At 40.5% G+C, this 23,677-nt stretch overlaps 1 protein-coding gene across 1 annotated transcript in view; it reads left to right on the top strand.

The window, feature by feature from the left end:
- RIMKLB (ribosomal modification protein rimK like family member B) overlaps positions 1-18,399 on the top strand; it is a 45,955-nt gene extending 27,556 nt beyond the window's left edge. Inside the window, exons 3-6 of the mRNA XM_059816503.1 lie at positions 10,706-10,936; positions 12,856-12,942; positions 15,914-16,117; positions 17,537-18,399. Of these exons, the coding sequence (XP_059672486.1) occupies positions 10,706-10,936; positions 12,856-12,942; positions 15,914-16,117; positions 17,537-18,000 (986 nt within the window). The 3' untranslated portion in view covers positions 18,001-18,399. The remainder of the gene's footprint in view (positions 1-10,705; positions 10,937-12,855; positions 12,943-15,913; positions 16,118-17,536) is intronic.
- Positions 18,400-23,677: the final 5,278 nt, after the last annotated feature.

Below are 23,677 nucleotides of genomic sequence, written 5' to 3'. Positions count from 1 at the left end.
TTTTTTTTTTCTTTCCTTTTTTTTTCCCCTCCTCTCAGAGCAGCAAGCTGATCTGACTTCCTATATGGTTGTATGATTGCTAGGTCTGATGCAAGGTGAGAAATAGGAATATGGGTTTATAATAGATGAGATGACTGCTTTTTGCTGCAGCACGCAGTTGAACCAGGTTAAATATAACATGAAACAATATTTGAACAGTTCTCTTTTCTGGAGTCTTATCCATGTTTTATGAGGTCTGCCAACATAGAAAGGTCTCTGTGTTATCTTTAGGGAAGACCAACACCTTACGGCATGTTTTAGACATTTCTGGAGAAATTGCATTACCCCACCCCACCCCACCCCCCCCCCCCCCCACCCCGCCACCCCCCCACCCCCCCCCCCCGTTCATCAGCATTCCTTCGTTTTCTGAGCAGGTGAGGTTACTGAAGCTGTGGCACAGCATTTCCACTCCCGTGGTCTACGCAGTCAGACTTTGAGTCGGTATGTTAGCACTGAAACAGTCTTGCTACTATTGATGTGCAGGCTTTTCCTGATTGCGGATAACTGCTGTTAACAACCTGTGTTAGGTCAAACTTGGGAATTGTAATCGTGCATCAAAAAGACATTCCTTGTTTTAATAAATGTATAGTCTTAATATATTAAAGGAATGACTCAAAGCCTTTCTCCCAACAAATTGTTGAGCTTAAAATTTGGAATTACTTTGCAGCCTTTAACACCGTTGATCACTGAGGACAAGAACACAGGAAGTTGATAAAGCAAATAGGAAAAGTGCTGTGTTAGAACCTCTTTAAAATTCCTTTTGAGAGCTTCCTTTCATCCGGAGTTTCTTAAATGTTGCTTTTCCCCTGTTACCTTTTTGTATTTTGCATTTGTAGTTCTCTCTTCATCTGGCCAAGAATTTTTTCCTTCCTCTTAGAGAAGAAGCTAATAGCTAAAGGATAATAAAAGATATTAAATGCTTTTGGATCTTTTTTTTTTTTTCCTTCTTACTAAGGTTGGACTGTCTTGTTTGCTTCTGGTTTTGACTGAGATTCCTTCAAGAAAGCTAAAGTTCCTTTAAGCATGCCGCAACAAGCTTGGTAGTAGCAGTGACTGATGAACCTGTTGTTGCTAATCCAAATAATCTCTAAAATCCTGGTCTACTTCAGAAGTCATCTGAAAGATTTTAAGATGCAGAAAATTTTAAGATGACACTGAAAGAAGTAGAGGAAAGCCTTCCCTATCATTCTTACCTGCATGTTTTTGCTTCTGCCTTCTCTTTCCTGTGGATTCAGGTCATTGTGTAGGTGTGCAAATACTTTTGCTGGTAAAATGGAGAGGCATCGTGGGATTTGGAAGCAGCAGCTGCAACAGCAAAAGAGCAGGACTGTTTCTTTTGGTGGCAGTGCTGACTTGTGCTGATTTACCCTGTTTGTGTCCAAGTGTGGTGGTTTGTCAGAGGTTAGAATTGACTGGACTTGTACTGCCCAAAAGGCAGCCTGTCTTACTCCTCACCTCTCCTCGTCTGTGCGTACCCACCCTTTGCTCTTGCAGCATGGCATCTGTTTAACTGAGGTCTTGCCTCACAAATGTCTCGACTAAGTAACTGAGCGCAGAAACCCCTGAATGGTGCTCTGCAAGTGTAGTTATCTGACCTAACTCCCTGAGAGGATGGGCCAAGTGCCAGAAGTGGAGCAGAGGAGAGTGGAACTGTACGGTCAGAACAGGGCAGTGAGACTGCCGCCTTCGGTTTCCGTGAGAAGTTTCTTCTCTCGGCTGTCTTGGGAAACCTCACCCCAAAGTTAGTTTCACTTTTTTTGGCTTATGCCGATTTAATACCTTTGTATTACTCAAAATAGTGTTGTTCTCCTTCTCATCATGCCTTACTTGTTTTTTCACAGTGTTGATACTAATAACTGGAAAGCTATGGTAAGCTGAAAACTTCATACTGCCTTCACTCCCCCAGATGGGCTTCCTCTGGGTCGCTAACACCTGGACAATGATGGGAGCACATTGCTGGTAGCGTGGTAAAAGATAAGATTGTCCCCGTATATGTCAGCTCTGGCTTAGATCGGATCAGCTTAAACTGATCATGAAACCCAAGGTTTTTTGGTTTTTACATGTTTGTAGTGCAGTCGCTAGAAATACATTTTAAAGGCACATAGTAGTGAGGGCAGGATACATAAATCCTGTTTGTGAGCCTGAGCTTTCTCTTAATATGCAGAATTGTTATATTCATTGAGAGCTTTGGTGGGAAATCTAATAGACAAAAGACAATCTACTCACTGCTTATGCAGTGGCTGTATAGCATGTGTGTATAAGAATTGGGGGACCTTTTTGCAACATTCGAGTCAACACCATCTCCTTTGTACTCAGAGTCATTAACTTGAGCTGTGAGAGACTTTGCTTTGTTATAATCCGAATAATTTAAAACTTTGATCAACAGCTACGGTTCATTTTTAATTTCAGTAAATTTAAATGGATCTCATCCTGAATATTGTGTCTTTGAGTTTATGCTGTGGAAAATACTTAAAATTCTTCTAACTTTGCCCACGAGCAAATTAGAAAAGCAGATGTGTGATGAGAACTTTAAATAAACTCAGTGGAAAAAGCAGAAACTGACTTTTCAAGGTGTCTGAAATCACATCTTGTCCAACACTGTTTTGTTTCGTTTAATGAATCTTCTGATTCCCCCTTTGTGGCATTTTTCTTCACAGTTTTTTTACAGCAATCCATTTAAAATGCATGTTAACAATTATATCACTAAAACGTTCATGTTTGGGAACAGGGCTAAAGTACTGTACATTTCTTTCTATAATTGTTTGAATGTCTTTTAAGTGGTCTCTGGAAATGTATTTTTTTTGTTCGTGATGCAAAGTTTCTTAATTGTGTGAATGTTTATATACATGTAATAATGGTAGCTAGGGCTTTAATGTTATTTCAGTATAGTTTCCATCTTTATATACCTACCATAAAATCAATTCTCAGCGCAGGATGGTGGTCTGGAATTAATTTGTGTTTGTAATATACCTTTTACAGGTGTTTTTATATTTGGGTCCATTCACTTCACGTTTATCCATGACTCTGAAGAAGGGCTTGTGGTTTGGGATTATAAGCAAACAGCGTATTGTCAGTAGAAATGTAGCTCAGAAACACAGATCTAGCCATCATCAGTCTGCTTCGTATTGGTTTGGTGAGGTACGCATACAGGCTTCTGGGCTGCTTCACCCTTGTGCCCGAAAAGAACCTCTCATCCAGAATGGCCCTCGTCACTTCGAGCATCGTCCTCCTCCCCAAGTTTTTCACCATTTTGAGTAGCCCATGCGTTTCGAAGAACGATTCCTTGTTCTTCCTGGGGAAGAGGTCCTCTGCATCCGGGAAGGGAGATGAAGTAAAGCTGATTTAACTCGGGTACCTGCTTGCTTTCTGTTTGGAGCTGCCGCAGCTGTCTTTTGTGAAATTTTTCACAACGTTTGGGCGGGGAATTTACGAGTTGAAGCTGAAGCTGCTCCTCTTTCATTTCTCTAGTCTCTATTTCAGAACAGAATGGCATAGTACTGTCCTAGAGAGATCAGTTTAGTCTCTGCTATGTGTGATTTCATTTGAACTGCTGAGCTATGGAAGTGCATCTTGGCGAGAAAGCCGTTTGGTTAAGTTTGCGTGGAGAGGGAGATTGAGGTCATATTAAACCCATAGGGTTAGATGCCAGCACTGGTTAATTTGGTCTGAAAAACTAGTAAGTAGGATAGGAAGGGGGAGAATATGAACTTAAAACACCCAGCACAACAGAACTATTGTAGAAATCTGTTTCTGTGTACACTGGAGTAAAAAATAGCTTGGTAATACTAGATATCAAAGGGACTTTTGCATGGCAGTGAAGTTTTGGAGAAATGGTGACAACTTAGTGTTCAAATGAATAAACTGTGGCTGTCAGGTGGTAAGTGATGCAGAGGAGAAAATGTCTGTGCAACTCCAAAGGGGGAAGTTTAGTTGGCTCTTAATAAACCGGTGGATTTCGAAAAATACAGTGCTTAGCTGCTCTTCAAAGGTTAATTTCTAGTTTAAATAAAATTGCATTTAAAGTGCTATACTTTACTACATACCACCCAATTTGTGGGAATTTATGTTGCTTACATTTGTTCCATAAGATAGATATGTAAAGTTAAATCAACAGATTGCAGGAGGCTTTTGAGGTATAGAATAGTATTTTGTTAATGTTAATTCTGCCTTTGTTAATTATTTCTGAATTCTGCCACTCTCTGGGCAGAATGTATGTTCGAAGTATGCTGAATTTAAAGAATTTTAGACATCTAGTTCTGTTTGAGTTTGGTGAGGGAATGTATATCTTGTTATTGCCAGTAATCTGCTGTTAAAGTTCGGGGTATTTCCCTTTTGCGGTTTAATCTTGCTTTTATATATATGGCAATTAGGATGAAACACATTTAATTCTCTGCAAGTAAACTGTAAGTAATTATTAAACACTTTAGAACTTTAACACAAATATTATGCAGTGTCTTGTGGCTGACAGATATTGGGAAGAAGAATGAACCAGAAATGCACTGTTTTGAGAACAGGAGTGAGTCTGGGGTTGTAGAAAAATGCAGTGATTTTGGTTAGAACAACTGATTACTTGGGAGAAGCAGGTAGCAGAATGTGATGTCCTGAAAATAGGAGGAAAGGTTTGTGTGATGGAAGGCTAGCCTGTTTTTCCCAGCTGAATAAGTTGAATTCATTATAGCTTGCTTGCTGAGTGACTGTTCATTTGGGGAACGTTAGCAACTCCATAGATGGATGGATGAATAAATTGGTATAACGAAGTTGAGACAGCTGGAGACTTTCAGGATAGCATACAGGTCTCTAAGGAAAAATCTAGGTAATATTTTTGGAACTTCTCAGTCCCTGTTAGCTCCTGTTGGGAATGTGATGGGAGCTGGTGTGTTTGGTACTTCTGAAAATCCAATTCAAATTTTGGTTTTTGGAACGCTGCATGCATTGATGACCATGCATTATTCCACTTGTATGCTGTGCCTGTTAGAAATGTATTCCACATACTGCATCTGTCTGAATACTGAAACACTTTTTTCCTGTTTCGTTTTACTTATATATTTCAGAACAGTTGGCATTTTTTAGGGGTTTTGCCAAAGACAGAAGCAGTCACTGAAGTTGAATTCTTCTTCCGAGAAGTGGCTGCTTGTGGCAGCTGTGGCCGCAGAGATGAGGATTCCTTTCGTAGCTATCCATGCTCTACAAGGAATAATTTAACTTGGTTGTCATGTTAGGGCACTTCTCATAGTCACACAGTTCTCAGGTAAATTCTGTGAAATGTATACGTTTGGAAGTCAGTTTGAAAGAAGAAGCCTTAATGACTAGAATGTTTCATGTTGCTGGATTCATGGCAGCACTGAATGGGGAACTTCTGCAAACCCACCTTTTGTGCATCATTCCTGCTCTTTTGACCCATTTGGTCAGAAACGTGGTATGATAGGTCATCAACATCCATGGGTCGCAAGGCAGTTACCAGTTGTTTTCAGGCACAGATTGAAAGGCGGGGTGTTTTTCATCATGGAAAACTGTTTACTGATTTGGGTTTTTCTAATGTACGTATAGAAGTAAACATAAATGTAGCATTTCTCCCTGAGAAAGTTTCTTCTTCGTTACTCTTAATGTCAGTGTCCTTTGGGTTTCTTCCCCAGGCCATAGCTTCTGAAATTTCCGGCTACTTCAGTATTTTCGTCTGTCATAGTCTATCAATCAGTTAATACTGGTGATTCAAACTGTACAAAAATAGAAGCTTGATATCAGTAATTTGATTTACATGTAAGCCTTCCCAGATCTCCTTCTGCTTGTGTATTAAATACTTTAAGCATTTAGCTTTGTATCATACCATTTTATTGAAGGAATTGGCTGTGGTTCCTACAGTCACATGCTGTACTTGAAGACCTGAATTTGAGTCCTAAGTACTTCAGCGTCTTGGTGACTCAGTTTGGTTTTTTGGACTGTTTTCCAAAATTATAGTTTGGAATGAAAATACTCTCATGAATTTATTTGATATTACTGAGATTTATTATTTCTTAAAAATGTCTAATGTTTGCTATAATGAGAGCTATAAAAGCTCTGTAATTATTTTTGATGTCCTTGCAAATCTTTGAGATTTTAGACCTATCTCCTGAAATGATGTTCCTTCTGTGAAAACATTTGCGTTGTTTCAGCTGAAAGTACAATTGTTCACAAGATGCAAACTGGACATGAGATACTGCTTTGCAGTAGCTATTAATCTGCTGATGAACTGAGTCTGGTAGAGATTGGATGGGTTTTGGGTAGAGATTGGAAGGGTTTTGGGTAGAGTGCAACTGACTAGAATGAGTTTGAAAAATGTCTAGCAATTTAAAATGCTGCTTGGGTGTGAATGAAGATGTTCAGAAGCCACGCATAGTTTCCTGAGATTGCGATCCTTTTTAGCCATCCATACTGCCATCAATGCAGAAGTGCTTCTTAGAGTTTCTAAAGCACAAGGAAGTAGGATAAGGGGATAGATGAAGCACCAACGCTTACAGATTGTAAAAGGTGTGAGGCTGCAGCTTAAGAATTTACGTACTCTGGCTGTGGTTGTAATTGACTTGCAGAAGTGTGTTTGGCTTGCAAGTTTTACGGGATATTGTTACAATGCCTGTGTTTGGGCACTTGACTTACCCCAGTTGTGTAGTGAGATTTGTTATTGTAGTATCCCTTCACCGAGGCTTAAGGTCAAGCATTTTGCCTTGTGTTTTGCTGTAGGATGGGAACAAGCTCACATAGTCAGTTTAGGAGTCTTAGCTGATGGGCAGCAACTTGTTAAATCAGGATAACTCAGTTCCATTCGTAGGGCTGTATTTTGAGGCATTTCATTTGAAATGTGTGCCACCTAAATGATAACTCTTTTAAAAGTGAGGCTTTTTAATTGAGAAATTGTGATAGTGAGATAAATTTGTCATAGAGAAGAAAAGAGAAGGTACTAAAAAAACCCTGCATGCATGAGTGAGGGCTGGGAAGTTCCAGAATTTTGTGTTTTTTCCAAAGTATGTGCATCCACTCTAAAATTGTACTAAATCAGGTTGTCGAGAGGCAGCTGTCGTCCTGAGTATCTTGCTATGCAAATAGGCTCTGCCGCGTTAGATGTTACTGTCTCAAGAACTTTCTTAGGGTATAGATACATGTCTTCTGATCTCACTGCTAACAGCAATAGAAGTTTCTGCCTCTTTCTTCTGTCTTTGCTAGAGTTTTCTGTGGACTTCGTGGGTTCATGTGATGGCTTGTCATCTGTTTGGGTCAAAATAAGCCTTTTTAGCAGAGATCAGCTACTTTGCACTTTAAGCTCACCTGCTGTTTTTTGGGAATGAAAAACGGCAGGACCGGTTGGGCCAACTGATGAGGAATCATGCATTTACCCACACAGTTCTATCATGTGTTGCTTTGAGCTGTCTTTGAGAGAAATTTGAGGCTTCTCGGCTTTATTTGTGGGATGTGGTGTAACTGGTCAAGTTCATTCCCAGGTGATTACAGGTTGCATTGCAAAAATTCCTTTTGCACTTTCATCTGAATACTGTGATGTTTGGTGTATAATGTTAAAGGTCTACCATATTCCATTTTGGAGAGTTCTGTCTTGCAGAGGAAGAGCAAAGAAAGCTGGTACTGAGTGAAAGAACAGGTCTTGTTCAATGTGTAGGACTTACATCTGTTTTCATAGTGTGATACTCCAGCTCAGGAGTTTTTATCTCATAGGGCCAAAGAAAACCCAAATGTTTTATGATAATGTAAGAAATTGTTCCCCAGGCAGTGGTAAAATGGTGGTTATATGTTGGTGAAGTTCATAGTATTAGATAAGCATGAAATCTCCCTTTCCTGGCTCGCACAATTGGTACTTCAGAGGGCTGTGCAGCTGCCTGTTTGCGTGTCTGCAATGTCATGGGCATCTGCTGAGAAAGCCAACAAATGGACCAACTTGTTACTTGTCAAGGTACTTCTGTATGATGTGAACATCTGCCTTCTGCGTGTTTGTGAGGTCGGTTCATTGTCCACAGGCAAGCGTGATTGTAACTCACTCCTGCTGTTCTGGGACCAGGATGGTACTATTACTGCAAAGGAAAGAGAGTTCATCTCTGTTTTCAAAAAGAAGTTTGATTGCCTCTTAACCACTCTTTAAGTAACATCTCTGTAACATACCTTCTTTTCCTTTCTCCCTCTTTGCATTCAGGAATTGGTTCTTTGGAAAAGAAGTTACTTGTATGCATTAATATCTTCTGTGTTACTGCTTTCAGCACATCATAGTGAATAAATATTATTTCATCAGCCCGCTCGGCAATAATGACCATTAACCTGATTGTTAACTGCTGGATCTCAGACGGAATGCTGAATACAAGCTTGTTCCAAAATGGCAGAATCTGGCTCTCCTTTTTACTGTAATAAAGCTGCTTCTTTTTGCAGCACTGTGTTGCTGGGAGACTGCAGCTAATTTTTATGGCGCATGTCAGTAGTAGTGATTCAGATTATACATTTCATTGAGTAGCTCTTCTCTTTGTTTGTAAACTGTCTTCTATAAGGGGAGAGAAATTTTTTTTGTTCTGGGGAGAACAGTATAAAGACCAGAGAAAATGATTGAATCTGGAACAAAAGCTCAGATTGTTCTCTTGATAACATCATTGTCCTTCCAAAGTCACTCCAGGGGGGGATGGAGGCCTGGCTGAATTTACACCAGTCTGATAGTCAACTCTAATGCAGGTATTCAGGAGAGAATTCCAGGTGAGGCATATACATCTCCTGAAACTGCTGTTTTTCAGTCTCCGTGTTGCAGAACTTCAGCATGTGGTCTGACTTTAAAGCAAAACAACAAAATAGACTCTGAGAGATTATGAATTAGAAAACCATGTAGTTTCGGTTCATAACAAAGATACAGTGGCAAAGTTGGGGCTCTGTAGAAAATGCAATCCTTTTTAAAATGATTGTTACACAGCTTGCATTGGATCAGGAGATGCATGCAATTACAGTGGCAAAAAGTGGGTGTAATTGGGCATGCACCTAAATGAGAACATACACGTGTAAGGTGGAATCTGACTAATAAGTTAAAAATCTTTTGCTTGCCGAGTCTGTACTCCTTTTCTGGCTAAAGGAAATGGTAGTCCGGTTCCTGATGTTCACATTCTGCTTAGGTTTTTAGCAGTGTCTTGTTTTTAATCTTGCTTGAGATGCCTCTATAAAATGGGGTGTGTGTGTGTGTCTGAAGCCTGCTTGCTTAAACACGCAAGTCATGTCAGCTGCAATGCGGCAGTGCTTGGTGCTAATGAGGTGAGCAGCCAGAGCACCCGTCTGCTTATGTTTTCGCATCTCTGTGCAGTTATGGCAGTGGGGATTGGAAAAAGGGATTTGTATTGGATATGGCTCTGTTTTGGCCTTTCCAGAGTGTGGTTCTGTGTCCTCCTGAGGACCGAGCAGCATATTTCTACTTCCATTTGGGGAGTTAGGTAGTTGCTTCACTGTATTTAAGGCAAGCTCTAAAATACATCCTGGTTGGGAGAAGAAAAGAAAATGGAAAGTACAGAGAGGGGGACACCCTCCCTTCTCCCCCTCTCAAGTAATTCAAATGCACCTTAAAATGAAATACATTGCCTGGCAATATGTGTCTTCAGGTTGAGTAGATGCAAGTCTGTATTTGACAAGTAAGGTCTTTGCAATAGAGCTAATCAGGTAATTAATTTGGGCTAGGTCTGAATAATTACAGCTGGCCTTTCATGGGCACAGAAATGCAGATGCACTGTGATTTCTCAGCTCACCTTCTTTCTCTTTTTTAACCCTTAAGGTGCTGACAGCAGTGTGAGCTGTGTATTTTGTGCTGAAGTCAGAACGTTTTACTTTGAACATAAGGCAAATAAAGTGAATATCAAATCCTATTTGTCTTTTCCCATCCTCAGATGCCAGACTGTCTTCATCGAGCTTGATGCCTTCCCATCCAAGCCTGTCATATTCCCATACCTACAGCCTGTCTTTCAGTGTTTCTTTTTCAGAGACATAGTCTGTAAAACTGTAGGTCATGATTAAGTAATACATTGCTTGGTGGCAAAGCTGGCTTTCCTTCTAGTTCCTGCCTTCATGTCATGGAGTGCTGCCCTGTTAGCTGATAAAGTTTTTTCTGAGTACCTGTTTAGTATGAATCAGATTGCTGAAATTACCTGTCTTAAAAAATACTGCTGTGTTGGGTTTTTTTTAAGGGTCATATCTAATCTCTGTTACTTTGGCAATATGTTGTGTAATGTGATACCACAAACAGAGGGATCAATACAGCTGGGACTGGGAAAGGTATGAACTCTATCACGTAGGCAAGAACCAGCAGTGGGAGGCAGGAACCTGCTGAGCTATTGGTACTGCTGATGTGAATGTAGTGTGCAGCTAACACCCATAGAAAGAATGACATGTCAACCTATAAAAAAAGTCCTTCACCCTGGGAAGGACCCCAAGATTGTGAGTCCTCATACAGTCTGTTCTTTGCCTGGTCTTAGTTTTAAGTGGGTTAAGAGTGACATGTATGAAACAGCACAACGGACAAGATGCATTTTACGGAGAGTTGTGCTGTTTTAACACTCACTGTTGAAGTCTGTTATCTCTGTTGTGATCACATGTAGTGCAGTATTTCTTTGCCTGTTTCCCTCCTCCTGAAGACTTTGTAGTTGACTGGGATGTTTTTCTCTTCCTTTTTTAGGTCTCCGGGTGAATGGGGAGCTCATTACTGCTTACCCACAAGTGGTGGTTGTGCGTGTACCAACACCTTGGGTCCAGAGTGACAGTGATATCACAGTCCTTCGCCACCTAGAGAAGATGGGCTGTCGATTGATGAATCGTCCCCAAGCCATCCTCAACTGTGTCAACAAGTTCTGGACGTTTCAGGAACTTGCTGGTCACGGTGTGCCTCTTCCAGACACTTTTTCATATGGTAAGGCTTTTGGATCACAAGGATAGCATAGTTGCCTACCACGATTTATGCTTTTGCAGTGCAAAAGATATGAGTCAAGTTTTGGAAAACCGTAGAATTAAGTAGCATGAGGCTAGTTCCACAGATAAATGTTTGGTAACCAGAAAAGGAAATTAAAGTCACAACACTCAGATTCTGGTTTTGGCTTTGTTGATTAGCTGTGATGCTTTGGGAAGAGGACTTTAACTGTACCTCAGTCTCCCAAGCAACTCACGTGGGCTGTTACTGCTAAACCACTTTGAACTGTTTTCCAATTGCCCGAAACAAGAACTAAATGTCATAGGATACTATAAAGATCTAGACTTTGGTGAAACCTGAAAGTAGATTAAACTTCTGTATGAATAAAAATACCTGAAAATATATAAGTTGTTGTGAAAGGGCAAAAAGAGTATAGGCCCTCATGTTCAACTTTTAACAATTCTTTGGGGTTTGTTTCCCACCGGAACAGTTAATAATTAATGTTTCTTGTGCCTGCCTCTGGAGTCTGTGGTTCCTGACAGAGTGCTAGATTAGAGGAACCATTTGTCTGAGCTACCCTGATGCTATTTCTGGTTTTAATTACAGTATATTAAAGAATTGAAGATACCTCTCAGCCTTCCTTTCCTTCTTGGGAAATACCAGTGCTTTCCTCCCCCTTGTGTGCTTGCACCAATAGGCTTTTGTAACACGAACTTGACAAAACCACAAACAAACGTGACAAAAACAAAAGCATGGGTTTCCATCAATTACTATGAATTACTCTTTCCATCAATTACTGTGAAAACACATTTGAGAAGAAACATACCCTTTCTTCATAGATGTGGTTGCTCTAGCTCTTTGAGAAAGGAATGAGTTTTTAATTTTTTTTGGGGGGAGACCACGAATGATGAGGTAATTGCAGAACATCTCTGTTTGTTCATAACTCCCTGCCACTTCTTTTAATGCCTGCCTCTGGAATTCGGCAGAAGCATGACCTCTTTTTTTTCTTCTTTCCTTTTTTTTTTTTTTTTTTTAACACAAGTATCAAGTTATCAGTGAGAGCTGGCTTTGCCAAGAAAAACAGGATGTGCTGAATGACATGTTATTCCATGACATGCATTAAAATCCATGGCAGGGTAGTGATGGCTGCTGCTGGCTTTGTGACCAGTGTCTTGGCTTGACTTCTGCGCTTTACTGCACATGCTGTTAGAGGAGTCTCACCCCTTCGTCCGCTGACTTTCTCTTCTGTATTTCTTGTACTCTGGTCAGCCTTCTGTGAATTGAACTGAACTCAAATAACCTTGAAGTATCAACCAGAATCATGTGAATGGTCATTAAAAGCTACTCTCTAAGGTCCTTACAGATGCAATGAGATGAAAAGGTTGAAGTACTACTTCAGGAAATAGGGAGAATGAGATGCAGGAGACTTGAGCCTTGGAAAGGGGGGAGGTGGAGTGACAAGATTTGGGTTGTTGCTGCTCTCTGGATTATGCCTCGTCTTTGTATTCCATGTTGCTTTCCTGGTTAGTAGTTTGGCTGGAACTGTTACTGGTGTTATGTCTGCTATTTTCCTGCTAGACATTTGAAAAGGTGGGAGTTGGTAAAGTAAAAGGAATAAACTGGAACAAGATGGTAGAATGGGGGCATTCAGATTTGGAAGATTGGATTGAGCCTTTTGGGGTTGTGATCAAGAGGCCTTTGTCAACTTGTGTCTTACATTTCAAAGGAAGGAGGAGTTAGTATCCCACAGATTACAAACACCTTCGAAGTCTGATCATGCTCCATGACCAAGTTCCTCTTAACTGCTAGTTTTTTCTGCATTGTCTAAGCTGTAAGGGTGGGAGGAATGTGTGGCAATTACATCCCTAATTTGGCCACACCAGATTGTTGGCACATAATGTTGTTGGTTTTCTTTTTGCCAGGTGGTCATGAGAATTTTGCCAAAATGATTGATGAGGCGGAAGTGCTGGAGTTCCCTATGGTGGTGAAGAACACGCGGGGTCACCGAGGTGGGTGTGAGGTCAGGGGTGAGGGAAAGGAGTATTCTGAGCAGCACTCTTTAAGATTTTTGTCTTGTCAAGGGATGATAGTTAAGAAGGTCTTCTATTAGGTGTTGGACTTCTTTGCGGTACCTCTAAATTCTACCACCCTTCGACTTCTGAATGTTGAGCAGGCTGCAATGCTGGGAAGCAGTTTTAGTACAACCTAGTCGTGCAATAGCAGAAGGGGTAGGGGTTCAAAATTACGGTGCGTTGGTGACTTCTGTGAGGAAAGCTTTGAACTGGAATAATGGAAGGTCTGGCCTTAGGGGAGTAGAGAGAAGCCTACATGGAACTTAGGGGTGTTTCTAAATAGGCATAAGATATGAAATCTTAGTTCATTCAGTCTTAATTTGACTTTTTTTCAACTTGACTTTGTCTATAATTAGGATTCTGATTTAAATAAAATCTCATGTATTGTTTGTCAAACTGGATCTCTGTTTTTCAGAAAAACATCTCTGACGGCGCTGGTGATAATACAGCAGGTTCAGATTAAACTGTTCTGTTATCAGTCTTTTGCTCTAAGTGTTGAATATGAAACAATACATCAATTTTGTTTAATGTTAGATAGTGATCTGCTAAAGGAAACCAGGTTTAAAATCCATTTCAGAGGTTACTTGCACAGGAGGTTGCACTGTTTTTAATTTACTTCAAAACCAATTTAATAAATACTAGAAGTAAAAAGAGACTGAAACCGAAGTTTAAGCACGTAAACCAGCAGTTACCTTAAACAAGAGCATAACAAAAAGACACCACTTCTTCCTTCTTATTGTCCACCCGTTTGTTCCCACTCTGTGCTGCTCTGGTGCATCTCTGCTGCTGGCACGAGTGTTTCTGTAGTCATGTAGTAAATGGATTCAGGAGCTGATGTTGGATGAATCTAGACGGGTTCTTTTTACTTGGATTATTTCCTTACGTGAATTATCATTTACTTGCACAAATGCTTGTGTTGATGTAATGGAAGAGTGAGAGCAAAAGGCTGGCGCAGAGGAAGATCAGACCTGCTTCTGTTGGCAGTAATACCTGTTTATATGGTTTTAAAGTGCTTGTGGAGCTATGAGGCCAAGCTGGAGTTTGACTTCGCAGCAAGCTGAATTTGATAACAGTGCAGTATCTGAGACAGTGGATTTGGCTTGACACTGCCTCTTGTTAAGATCTACTAAATAATTAGAGAGTTTGCAGCTCTTGACTTTCTTCTTCCTTTTTTAGTCAGAATTCATGTAAATCTCTGTTGGCAAGTTTTGCTTTAGAGCACTTTAAATTCCAGGCATTTTGATGCAAATTTCTGCACAGTACATAGCCTTTCACATTAAGAGAGTTGGGGAAACTTTTTCAAATTAATTGAAGAGCAGCCATTTGCAAATTGTACTTAAAAAAACACCAGGCAAACATGGTCATAGGTACTGCCCGATGAATAAAACTCATACTCTTCTAGGCTCATTTTCTGCATAGTTTGCTGCTGCAGCAAATGTGCCAATCTATTTTTTGCCAAGGTGTCATGCCAAGTTGTCGTGATGCTGCATAATTTCCGAGAACTAAGGAGTTCCCCTCCAAGGCATCATTCTTCCTATCCTGTTTTAGGAGTACAGTGGTATTATTAAGTGCCTGCAGGAGAGCTAAAGTTGGGAATGGGAGAACGCACATGGAGGTTTTTGCTTTCTTGTCATGATTTTTAAGACTACATTCTGATAGTCTGTTTGTGATGAGTTCCTCAAGCAGTGTTCTGTGTTACGGATACCTTAAATCCTGATGAAGCAGACACTGCTCCAGTTGGGCTTTGGAGCACTTGGTGGAATTCTTCTTCCCACGTTATTTCTCCTGGTTCTGCTAGTGCCGCATTTCTGTTCCCTTAGTTAAGATAGGCAGATTATCAACTGTTTTTTGTACTCTTGTTAACATTGTAGCATAATTGAATGACAATTCTGCCACAAAAAAAGTTGTGTAGCCTTATCGAAAAACGTAAATCTAATATGACACATAAAATAGTCCTTAAGAAAGGGGAAGAAGAGTTGGGAAACGTAGCTAAAGATGGAAAGGGATGCCATCTTGTGAGACTAGAAATGAGATGGAAAGTGGTAGAGTCTGTTTCAGGGGTGACTTTCATCAGCGTTAGTAAAGTTGGAAAAGAACAAAGAAGTCTTTGGTGTGCTCTAGAAATGAAGGGGAATGAAATGACATGTTTTAGGTTAAACAAAACAAGTCCTTGAGATGCTTGCTTGCAGAAAAGCTAGTGATTTCTAAAGAGTTTTTTTCAAAATTGTAGTACATTCCATTCATTTTATGTCTTGTGGAATCTTCTGCTAAATTATCTTGGCTACTCGGAGTGTAGTGTTTTCTTCTGAAGGTAGTTGTTCCACTGCAAAGCCTCATTCTGGAGTTGTGACCTCTTGTAAGTATTGGGAAGAGCAGCGCTCAGTAACTTCCCGACAGAGAAGCGGTTGGTTCTGCAGTGGCACACTAGCGACTTCAGAGTTCTCAGCTGCCTGGTGTTTAACAGTTTCGTGTCACTGATTCCTGTGTGTCCAAGCTGTAGGCTGCGGGTCCGGTCCTCTTGGATGAACAAAACTGTGTTATTAATTAAATGTCTGCTGCTCTTTAAGTGTTTCTTCCTTTTTTCTCTCATTAAGGACTTGTACCAAAAGGAGTTGAAATTACAAGACCACCTCCTTTATCTAAAGCTGTTTTCTTTTCTTTTTCTTTCCTTTTTTTTTTAACTCCTCATATGGCTCCTCAACTCTGTCAGTACTTGAACACTTAGAAACACTGAAGCGGTGGAACACTGATGTCCACAGAAGAGTTTGTAAATGGGTGTAAGCTACAGCCGGGGCCTGTGAGAATGGGCAGCATATTGGTCAGAGGTTTTACTTTTGTGTGCTGAATCACTGACGCAGCTCAAATTGGTAGCTTCTTCCAATCTTCCGATGTTCTTTTCTTCATACAGGTAAAGCTGTGTTCCTGGCACGAGACAAGCACCATTTGGCAGACCTAAGCCATTTGATCCGTCACGATGCCCCTTACTTATTTCAAAAATACGTTAAAGAGTCCCATGGCAAGGATGTACGTGTCATCGTAGTAGGAGGCCGTGTGGTGGGCACCATGCTCCGCTGCTCAACAGATGGGAGGATGCAGAGTAACTGCTCACTTGGTAGGAAAAGCATTGTTCATAGTTTTGATCAGAATTTTTCAATCCAGTTGAAAAATCACAAACCCAACTGAAGTAAGCTGCAGGTTTTATTTTGTATTATTAATTGTGCTTGGGGGTTTACAGAGGAAAGACGAGGGTGAGGATTAAGTGAGATGCATGTTGAGCGAACACAGAAGAGATAATCTCTGTGCAAAGTCTTAGATGGATAGGGCGGATGAAAAGGAGGGGAAAGTTTGAGGAACACAGACGGAGCAACTGATGTGGTGGTGGCAGTGCCACGCTAATGCCACGTTACCATTCATTTCATCCTATTAAGAGGAACAGAAAAAGAAGGAAGAGAGGAGACGAGACTGAGGGAGATAGAGGAGACAGCTGGTTGGTAAGAGGGTAGAAGAGAGTATTAAGGGAGGAAACTGTTGAAGGCAATAAACAGTTGGATTGCATTGTGCAGCTGCTGTGCTGCCTTAAGTCTGTCAGGCTCCTCCTTGCAACCTTATCACTGAAAGACCATGTCTGGGAGGAAGAGGAAGGTTACTGCATTGATTGTAGCATACTCAGAGCTGAGTTTCTGCATAGCTGTGGGTGTAGGACGGGGGTTTCTGAGGGTAGAAGGAGGGTTGAGGTTGCCTGGCTGAAACTGTACTGAACCTGAGCAGGGATGGAATAAAATGTGTTCATGTGTAGTACAGTTTTGGTTGGTCAAAATGCCTGAGAGGTTTTAGTTACTGCTTGATGCTGAGGAAATACAGCCTGAAGGATTTTTCTGCAAAATGTTTTTTTTTTGTTTGTTATTGTTTGTTTTTTTTTTAAACTTAAGTGTTGTGGTAAAAGAAGTCTGTGAGTCGGTTAATAATTAGATGATGGACCAGCTGAGGTTCAGGCAGAGATGTTCCCTAATTCTTGCTTTAGAGACAGTAACCTATGATAGCAAGCAGAGAGGGGCATGAGCAGATGATAATGTCTTAACCCCCATCCCCCTCAATTGTATCTGTTAGAGCTGTAGTCTTATCAGGAACACTTCGTTTAATTTTGCTGAAAGATTTCTTGTGATAACTTACAAATATGTATGGAAAGCCTCTACCTTAGAAGGAACAAGGGTGGTTTGTTAGGTCATCTTTTTAATATCCCAGGATCATAAAAATGTATGATACCTTTATTGACTAAAAAGTCAGCACTTAACTGTTTTTAAACAAGCCATAATCTTGACCTGCCTTTGGCAGGTAAGAATCTTTTGAGATCCTTCGGTGGCCTCAAGTTCCTTAGTAGTCACTGTGGAAAGGAGGTTGCTTTCTGAGTCATCAGCAGTATGCTTGCAGCTTGCTTTGGAGCTTCCCAACCAAAAAGCGCCAACGAGCTGAAAAGGACGCCAGTCACCTGTGACCAGACTATGGACAGCAAGGTTTTTTTCACTTTTTCCAGGTGGCGTAGGGATGATGTGCTCACTGAGTGAACAAGGCAAGCAGTTGGCAGTCCAAGTGTCAAACATCCTGGGGATGGACGTGTGCGGCATTGACCTGCTGATGAAGGACGACGGTTCATTCTACGTCTGCGAGGCCAATGCAAATGTAGGTTTCATTGCCTTTGACAAGGCCTGTAATCTAGATGTAGCTGGTATCATAGCGGACTATGCCGCTTCTCTCCTTACCCCCGGTCGCTTGACGCGGCGCATGTCCTTGCTCTCTGTGGTGTCCACGGCAAGCGAGACTAGCGAGCCAGAGCTGGGCCCTCCAGCTAGTGCCGCTGTCGACAATATGAGTGCTAGCTCCAGCTCTGTCGACAGCGACCCTGAGACCACGGAGAGAGAGTTGCTCACCAAGCTCCCGGGGGCTCTATTCAACATGAACCAGCTGTTAGCCAATGAGATCAAACTTCTCGTGGAGTGACGCCACATGTAAATAGATGACCGACAGAACTCTCTCTTGTAAATTTTTTTTTTAAACCAACTTGCAATGCTGTTTATCAGAGAAGCTCAGAGGAATGAGGAAAGTGGGGGGGGGTGTCAGTCAAGAGAGCAAGAGTAAAAGGCATGTGTGCTGTGATTGCTGCCCCTGCTTTTTTGCAGAATGTAAAACTCTGTTCATTCTTCAGCATCAGTTTTCTAATGAAGATGCTCAGTTCATAACCTAAGTGTGAATTTTATTTGGATGCTGCGTTGGTCCCCAGACGTATTGCAGTTCATGTGTGTTCACAAGCAAGCATTGAAGCATGATTCACACTTGAAGATTTTCAGAAAGTTGTCTGGCAGCTCTCTGGAAACTTGTGTGAATTACTGCACCAGTTAAGTCTCTTCTACCTCGGTAAGGCTTGATCCTGTAAATTGCCGAGTGCCTCAAATTCTCAATGTGAGTTGGAGGTGTTAAATACCAGGTATTCCAAAATTCCTGGAGACCTACTGCTCCTACTTTTGTAAATGGGAGCTGTAAGTTCAGGATCCTTTTAAAGTCATCACTTTCTGACCTTGCAGGATATGGCCTTTCAAATGATGAGGCTGAGAGAAGTGTCAGTTGACTTAACGTGAGCTTTCTGTACAAATCTGTAATTTCTGCCATCTTGGTATTAATTGGCAGTTTTGTGTCTATATTTCTTTATAAAGCTTTTGGAGGAGGATTTTAGTACTTGTGTTTTTCTCATTTCAAATCCTGATTTTGGAAGGTATTTAGGGGAATTGGTCATATTCTATTTGTGGCAGAAGTGGCACTATTTAACTATTTTTTGCATGGTTGGAGGAGATAAACAGCACTGTAATGTTTGGTGTACAAAATAATGTTTAATCCAATGTGAAAAAGAATTACACTAGTTTAAAGCAAACGTGCATCGACTTGTATTTGTTAGTGTTTTAGTCTTTTCGAGAGAGATCTGCAATGTTAATGTTCCTTTTTCTTTAATACATGCTAGTCCAACACTCCCTTCTCTATGCCTGCATCTTTAACAGTGGCCAAAGTGAAAACACTGCAGACTATTTGTTAAGAAAACACTGAGTTAAAGCCTGTACATTGGTGGGGTGGGGGTTTTTTTTTGTTGTTTTTAGTTTTTCCTTTTTTTGGGGGGGGGAAACATGGTGAGGTGTGGAGGAGGGAAAAGTTGGTTAAAAGTCATTAGACATCTAGAGGTACTTTAGAATAAAGCTGCAGTTCATATGATACTTACCAGGCTTACTTTTTCCCCACTGAACATAAAAGCTGATGTTGGCAGAAATCCAAAGAGTATAACTGGGGAGAAATACTCAATTCTTAGCTTTGGGAAACATGCAGCAGATTTAAAAAAGAAAAATTAAAAAAAAAAAAAAGGAAAAAAGAAGGGAAGAAAAAAAAAGAAAAAAAAAGAAGAGAGCTCAGCCAGAATTAAAAAAAATAAAATATATAACTTAGGTCCACAAACAATTAACAAATTGATCCTGGACCCTTACGTGTGTGTGGTGTGAGTGCACACACTTGTGTGTGTTTGTGTGTGCGCATTTGCTTCGCTTCTTTTTGGGTTTTGGCTGTTTAGCTCCTAATTTTTTTCCAGGCTGCCTGATTTTCCTTAGTCCTTCTGGCTGTGCATTTTCTCATTAGCCTTGAGCTGTTTTGGAAAACAGAGAACCAAAACAGATACTGAGTCCATTTTTCAGTCCCTCTCTTCTCCTGCCTTTTCCTCCTCCTTCTCCTCCTCCCTTTTTCATTCCTTTCTCATTCTCTGGGTTCATAAAGCCCTGGAACTATAGATATATATATATATAAAGATAAGCCTCTTTTTTTAAAAACAAAAAGTAAAACGTTTACAATTGAAAAATAATCTTGTGAAAATAGGGTTTGTTTGGAGGGGGGTTGTGTGTGTGCAATGCTGCTGTTTTCTGGATACTTTAATGGAGCATGTCCCATGTACCCTCTGAGGCTCTGCACTGCCCACCTCTGTGGCCCTTCCTCACCTCTCTGCTGCTCTGCTGTTTTATCTTCACTTGGACCTTAAACACAACTCACGGACACTATGCAGAGAGTCTTCAAGAGGCAATAAAAAGAACAGTATTAACCTGCTTTATGGAGGTTTGATCATGCTTCTTTGTACAGTTTGGTTTTTTTTATTTTAAAAGGAATGTAATAAAATGGCTTTTTTTTTGTAGAATTAAATATTATTATTAAAATCAAGTGAAAGGTTGACTGTTGGTGTTAAGCAGGAGAGTGGACCAGCTGGTCCAGCAACAAAAGGAGCTTCAGCAGTAAAGGTATTTTCAAATCTTTCTTCCTGAGCCTTCAAGTGCACAGGTTATACCTGAAGAATATAGAGGTCTTTAACTTCCATGAAGAGTTGCAGAACCACCGAACATGAAAGGAACCTAATTTTCTAGTCACAGAGCAGTAAACTCTCTCTTCCAGAGGCTCTTCACCCCTTGCTTCTGTCCCTAAAGGGAATTTGGGTGGTGGTGGTTTTTTTTTTTCTTTCCTTTTCCTTTTTACTGGTAGGTGCCTGCACTCCTTGAGAGGCTGATGGGGTCAGTCCTTCCCTTTTCAGCTGTGGCACACATTGAGCACATGTGGAATAACAGCAGGGAGTAAACGTGTGCTAGTTGGTATAGTGGGACCTGTGTATTTCTATTTCAGGAAACATCTTTTAGAGGAAAGAGCTGGTAACTGAACATTCTGGACTGTTTTTTGAGTCTCCGTAGTATTTTGTGGCTCACAGGAACTTTACATTTCTATCATCCTTTCAGAATGTCCAGGTTACACCTCACAGTAGTAAAATTTGTGACGTAAACATAAGATTTTTTGAAAGGCAGTCGGTGGATTGAGAGATTTACAGTTTGGCTCCCTTGGGATAAGATGCTCCTCTGTGGTTGGTGCTTCCATTGCTAGTTTGGAGATAAGTCTATGCATAGTGGTCAGGGAGGGAGAAAGGATTTGAAACACCATGTACATTTGTTTGGACATTGGGTATTGATACTGCATAAAAACCTTGCTGAGGGTTCACTGGTACAAATGGGCACACTTGTCTCATGTATTTACTCCCTACTTACCCATTGCTCCTGAAATAGTGGAACATGTAGAATGGGCTGGGGGTGCGAGGGGGGTGTCTTGTTTTTACTTAAAGGAGACAAACACCAACAAACCTAGCCTGTGGTAACCAGGCGGTGTTGCCCATTGAAGGTGAACTTTACAGATGTCAGCTTTATACACTATTTCCTTCAGTCCTGTATGCTGAAAAACACATGCTAAACTTTCATACAGTTGCACTAACGCTACCTCCGTAAGGGGGTTTGGAAGCATGTGCTGAAAAAATGGTCAATGTAGTGCTGGGTTACAATAGTGCTGATACAGCTGATGGTGGTACAGCTTTTTTTGTATATTTTAATGTTTGAAAGAGCCAGTTAGAAACTCTGGTTTGCAAGAATAAGTTTCTTAAACTACATCTGATGAAATGTTTCTCTTTGTAATGCTGGAGATTCTCTTCTGTTCAACTTACCATGTTTATAATTGATGTCTTGCTATGTCAATGTACGGATTGTATCTTAAGCCTTGTATTTAATGCTTTAATGTTCTATAAAATCTTTTTTTTGAATGTTACACACCTCATCCGTAACACAATGTCAATGCTTGATGCATATGTGGACTGTTAACGTTTTTGTTCTGAGCCGATGGTCGCTCTTGGAGCATTTTCTCCCACTTCGTGTGCTGTCCATCTTTCATGTGTGATACTTACTCAGGAAATAACCTCTGGAACGTCTGTGTATGTCAGCCGCAAAGGAGATACCTCTTCAGACGTTATACTGGACTTCAAAATCCAACAAATGAAACCAGTGATGCTTGCTAAATCCTTTCTCCCCCTTATTGCAAAAAACCTGTCAGTTAAATACATAAGGGACCCTAAGGGCTTAGAGAGACTTTGAAAACAGATCGCATGTACAGTATCTTTCTCATGGCTCACTCTTTTTGAGAAGGTTTATGGGCTTTATGGCTGGTGTGAGACACACGACCCACTCCTGTTCTCTCTATGGAATAGTAGGTGCTCGGACAGGTAACTTCTGTTGCTACTGTCTTTCTTAAGTTTTAATTTTTTCACTGTTCTAGGAATTGTTTTAAACTGAACACTGCAGGATTTATAACTAGTTGTTTGCTGCCTTTTCCTTTGTTTTATTTCTTTAAGTCTTTCTTAACCTTTGAGGGTGACTTTTGGAGCATTCTGATGGTGGATCTTGGCCTGCTGTTGGAAGTCTCCAAGCCTCCCATATTTTCAATTTGAGTTGAAAAGTTTTTGTTTTGTTTATTTGTTTAAACTGATGACGCAAATTAGATGCGCGGATTTCAGGTGGGATTTGTTGTTGCTCTATTTTGTGTGACTTTTTCTCCCCTTTTTTACAGAAATGTGTTCTAACAGTTCACACTTTGTTACTGTTCTTTGCAAAACTTTTCAGGAGCCAAAAAAGTCAAACAATCCAGAGAAAACCTTCCCTTCTCCCCTTTCCGATGGCGAGAGTGAGAACTTATGAAAAGTCCTTGAGAATGTTCCTTCCTAAACTTTTCCCCCCAGTAATGCAAGCGGTTAAAACGGTAAACGCAGCAGTTTGGTGACATCCAAAACCGACCTGTTGTCAGGTAAATTGACTCTTTTCTGCTCTTACTGTAACCTTCGTAAGTTTGCTAACTTGTCTGCCTTCCTTTCTTCCCCTCAGTTCATTTTGGTGAAACTTCTTGAATGATTTCTTTAACAGTGATATTTAGAGAAAATCCTACTTTTCTTCTTTATTTCCCCTCCTTACACATGTTGACCTTTAAGAAAACTGTCATTGTCCTTTGCTTTACTCGGGTGAGACAAAAGTGAGTCCCCTCATGTAAGTATGTGAGGCACAGTTTTGTAATACATTAATTCCACCTCCTCTTTATCACTTCAAGGTAGTTTGCCTTTGAGTGTACTATTTTAGCTTAGGTTTTTGAAAGAGGTGATGCTTTCCGTTTGCCAAGTGAACGTAAAATACAACTGCGTCAATTAGGAGTTGATAAGTATGAAAAACTAGTACTAAGAACGTTAAATGAAATCTATTAAAATTCAATAGAGCAGGAGCCTGTAAAGAGGACAGATGGGAGAGTATGTGCTAAAGAAAAAGACTGTAGGGCTGATAATTTCTGTTTGCGGCGGATGGGGTGACGTGTTTTATGTTGCCCTTACTGCTGTATCTAAGTATTTGTATACTTTATCCTTCTCTGGTAACTCCCTCCCTTAATCTCAAACCACTTAAAAGTGCTGGGAAATTAATATTTTTTTACTACTTCTAAGGAGGAGGATCTGTATTTTACTCACAAAGGTAAATATCAGACAATTGGAATACCATTTAAAGTGGAAGAATATGAGCCTTCAGACAGGCTTCTGAGTTTCCTGTTGCAGTATTTTATTTCCCATGACATCTGTAAAGAATTAGCACTTGTTTCAGACTTTTTTTCTGTGTACGTTCATAACTCTTCTGTATCATCATAAAATAGTTTACTTTCCATATTCTCAATTTATATTTTCCTGAAACACAGCAAATTTATCAGCAATACCATAAATTGTAGCTTCAAATTAAGGTGGGAGGGAGTAATTCTAGAGCCAAAT

The sequence above is a fragment of the Gavia stellata genome, chromosome 4 (genome assembly GCF_030936135.1).
Source record: "Gavia stellata isolate bGavSte3 chromosome 4, bGavSte3.hap2, whole genome shotgun sequence".
Taxonomy (NCBI): Eukaryota; Metazoa; Chordata; class Aves; order Gaviiformes; family Gaviidae; genus Gavia; species Gavia stellata.
This window is presented reverse-complemented; position numbering and strand designations above follow the sequence as displayed.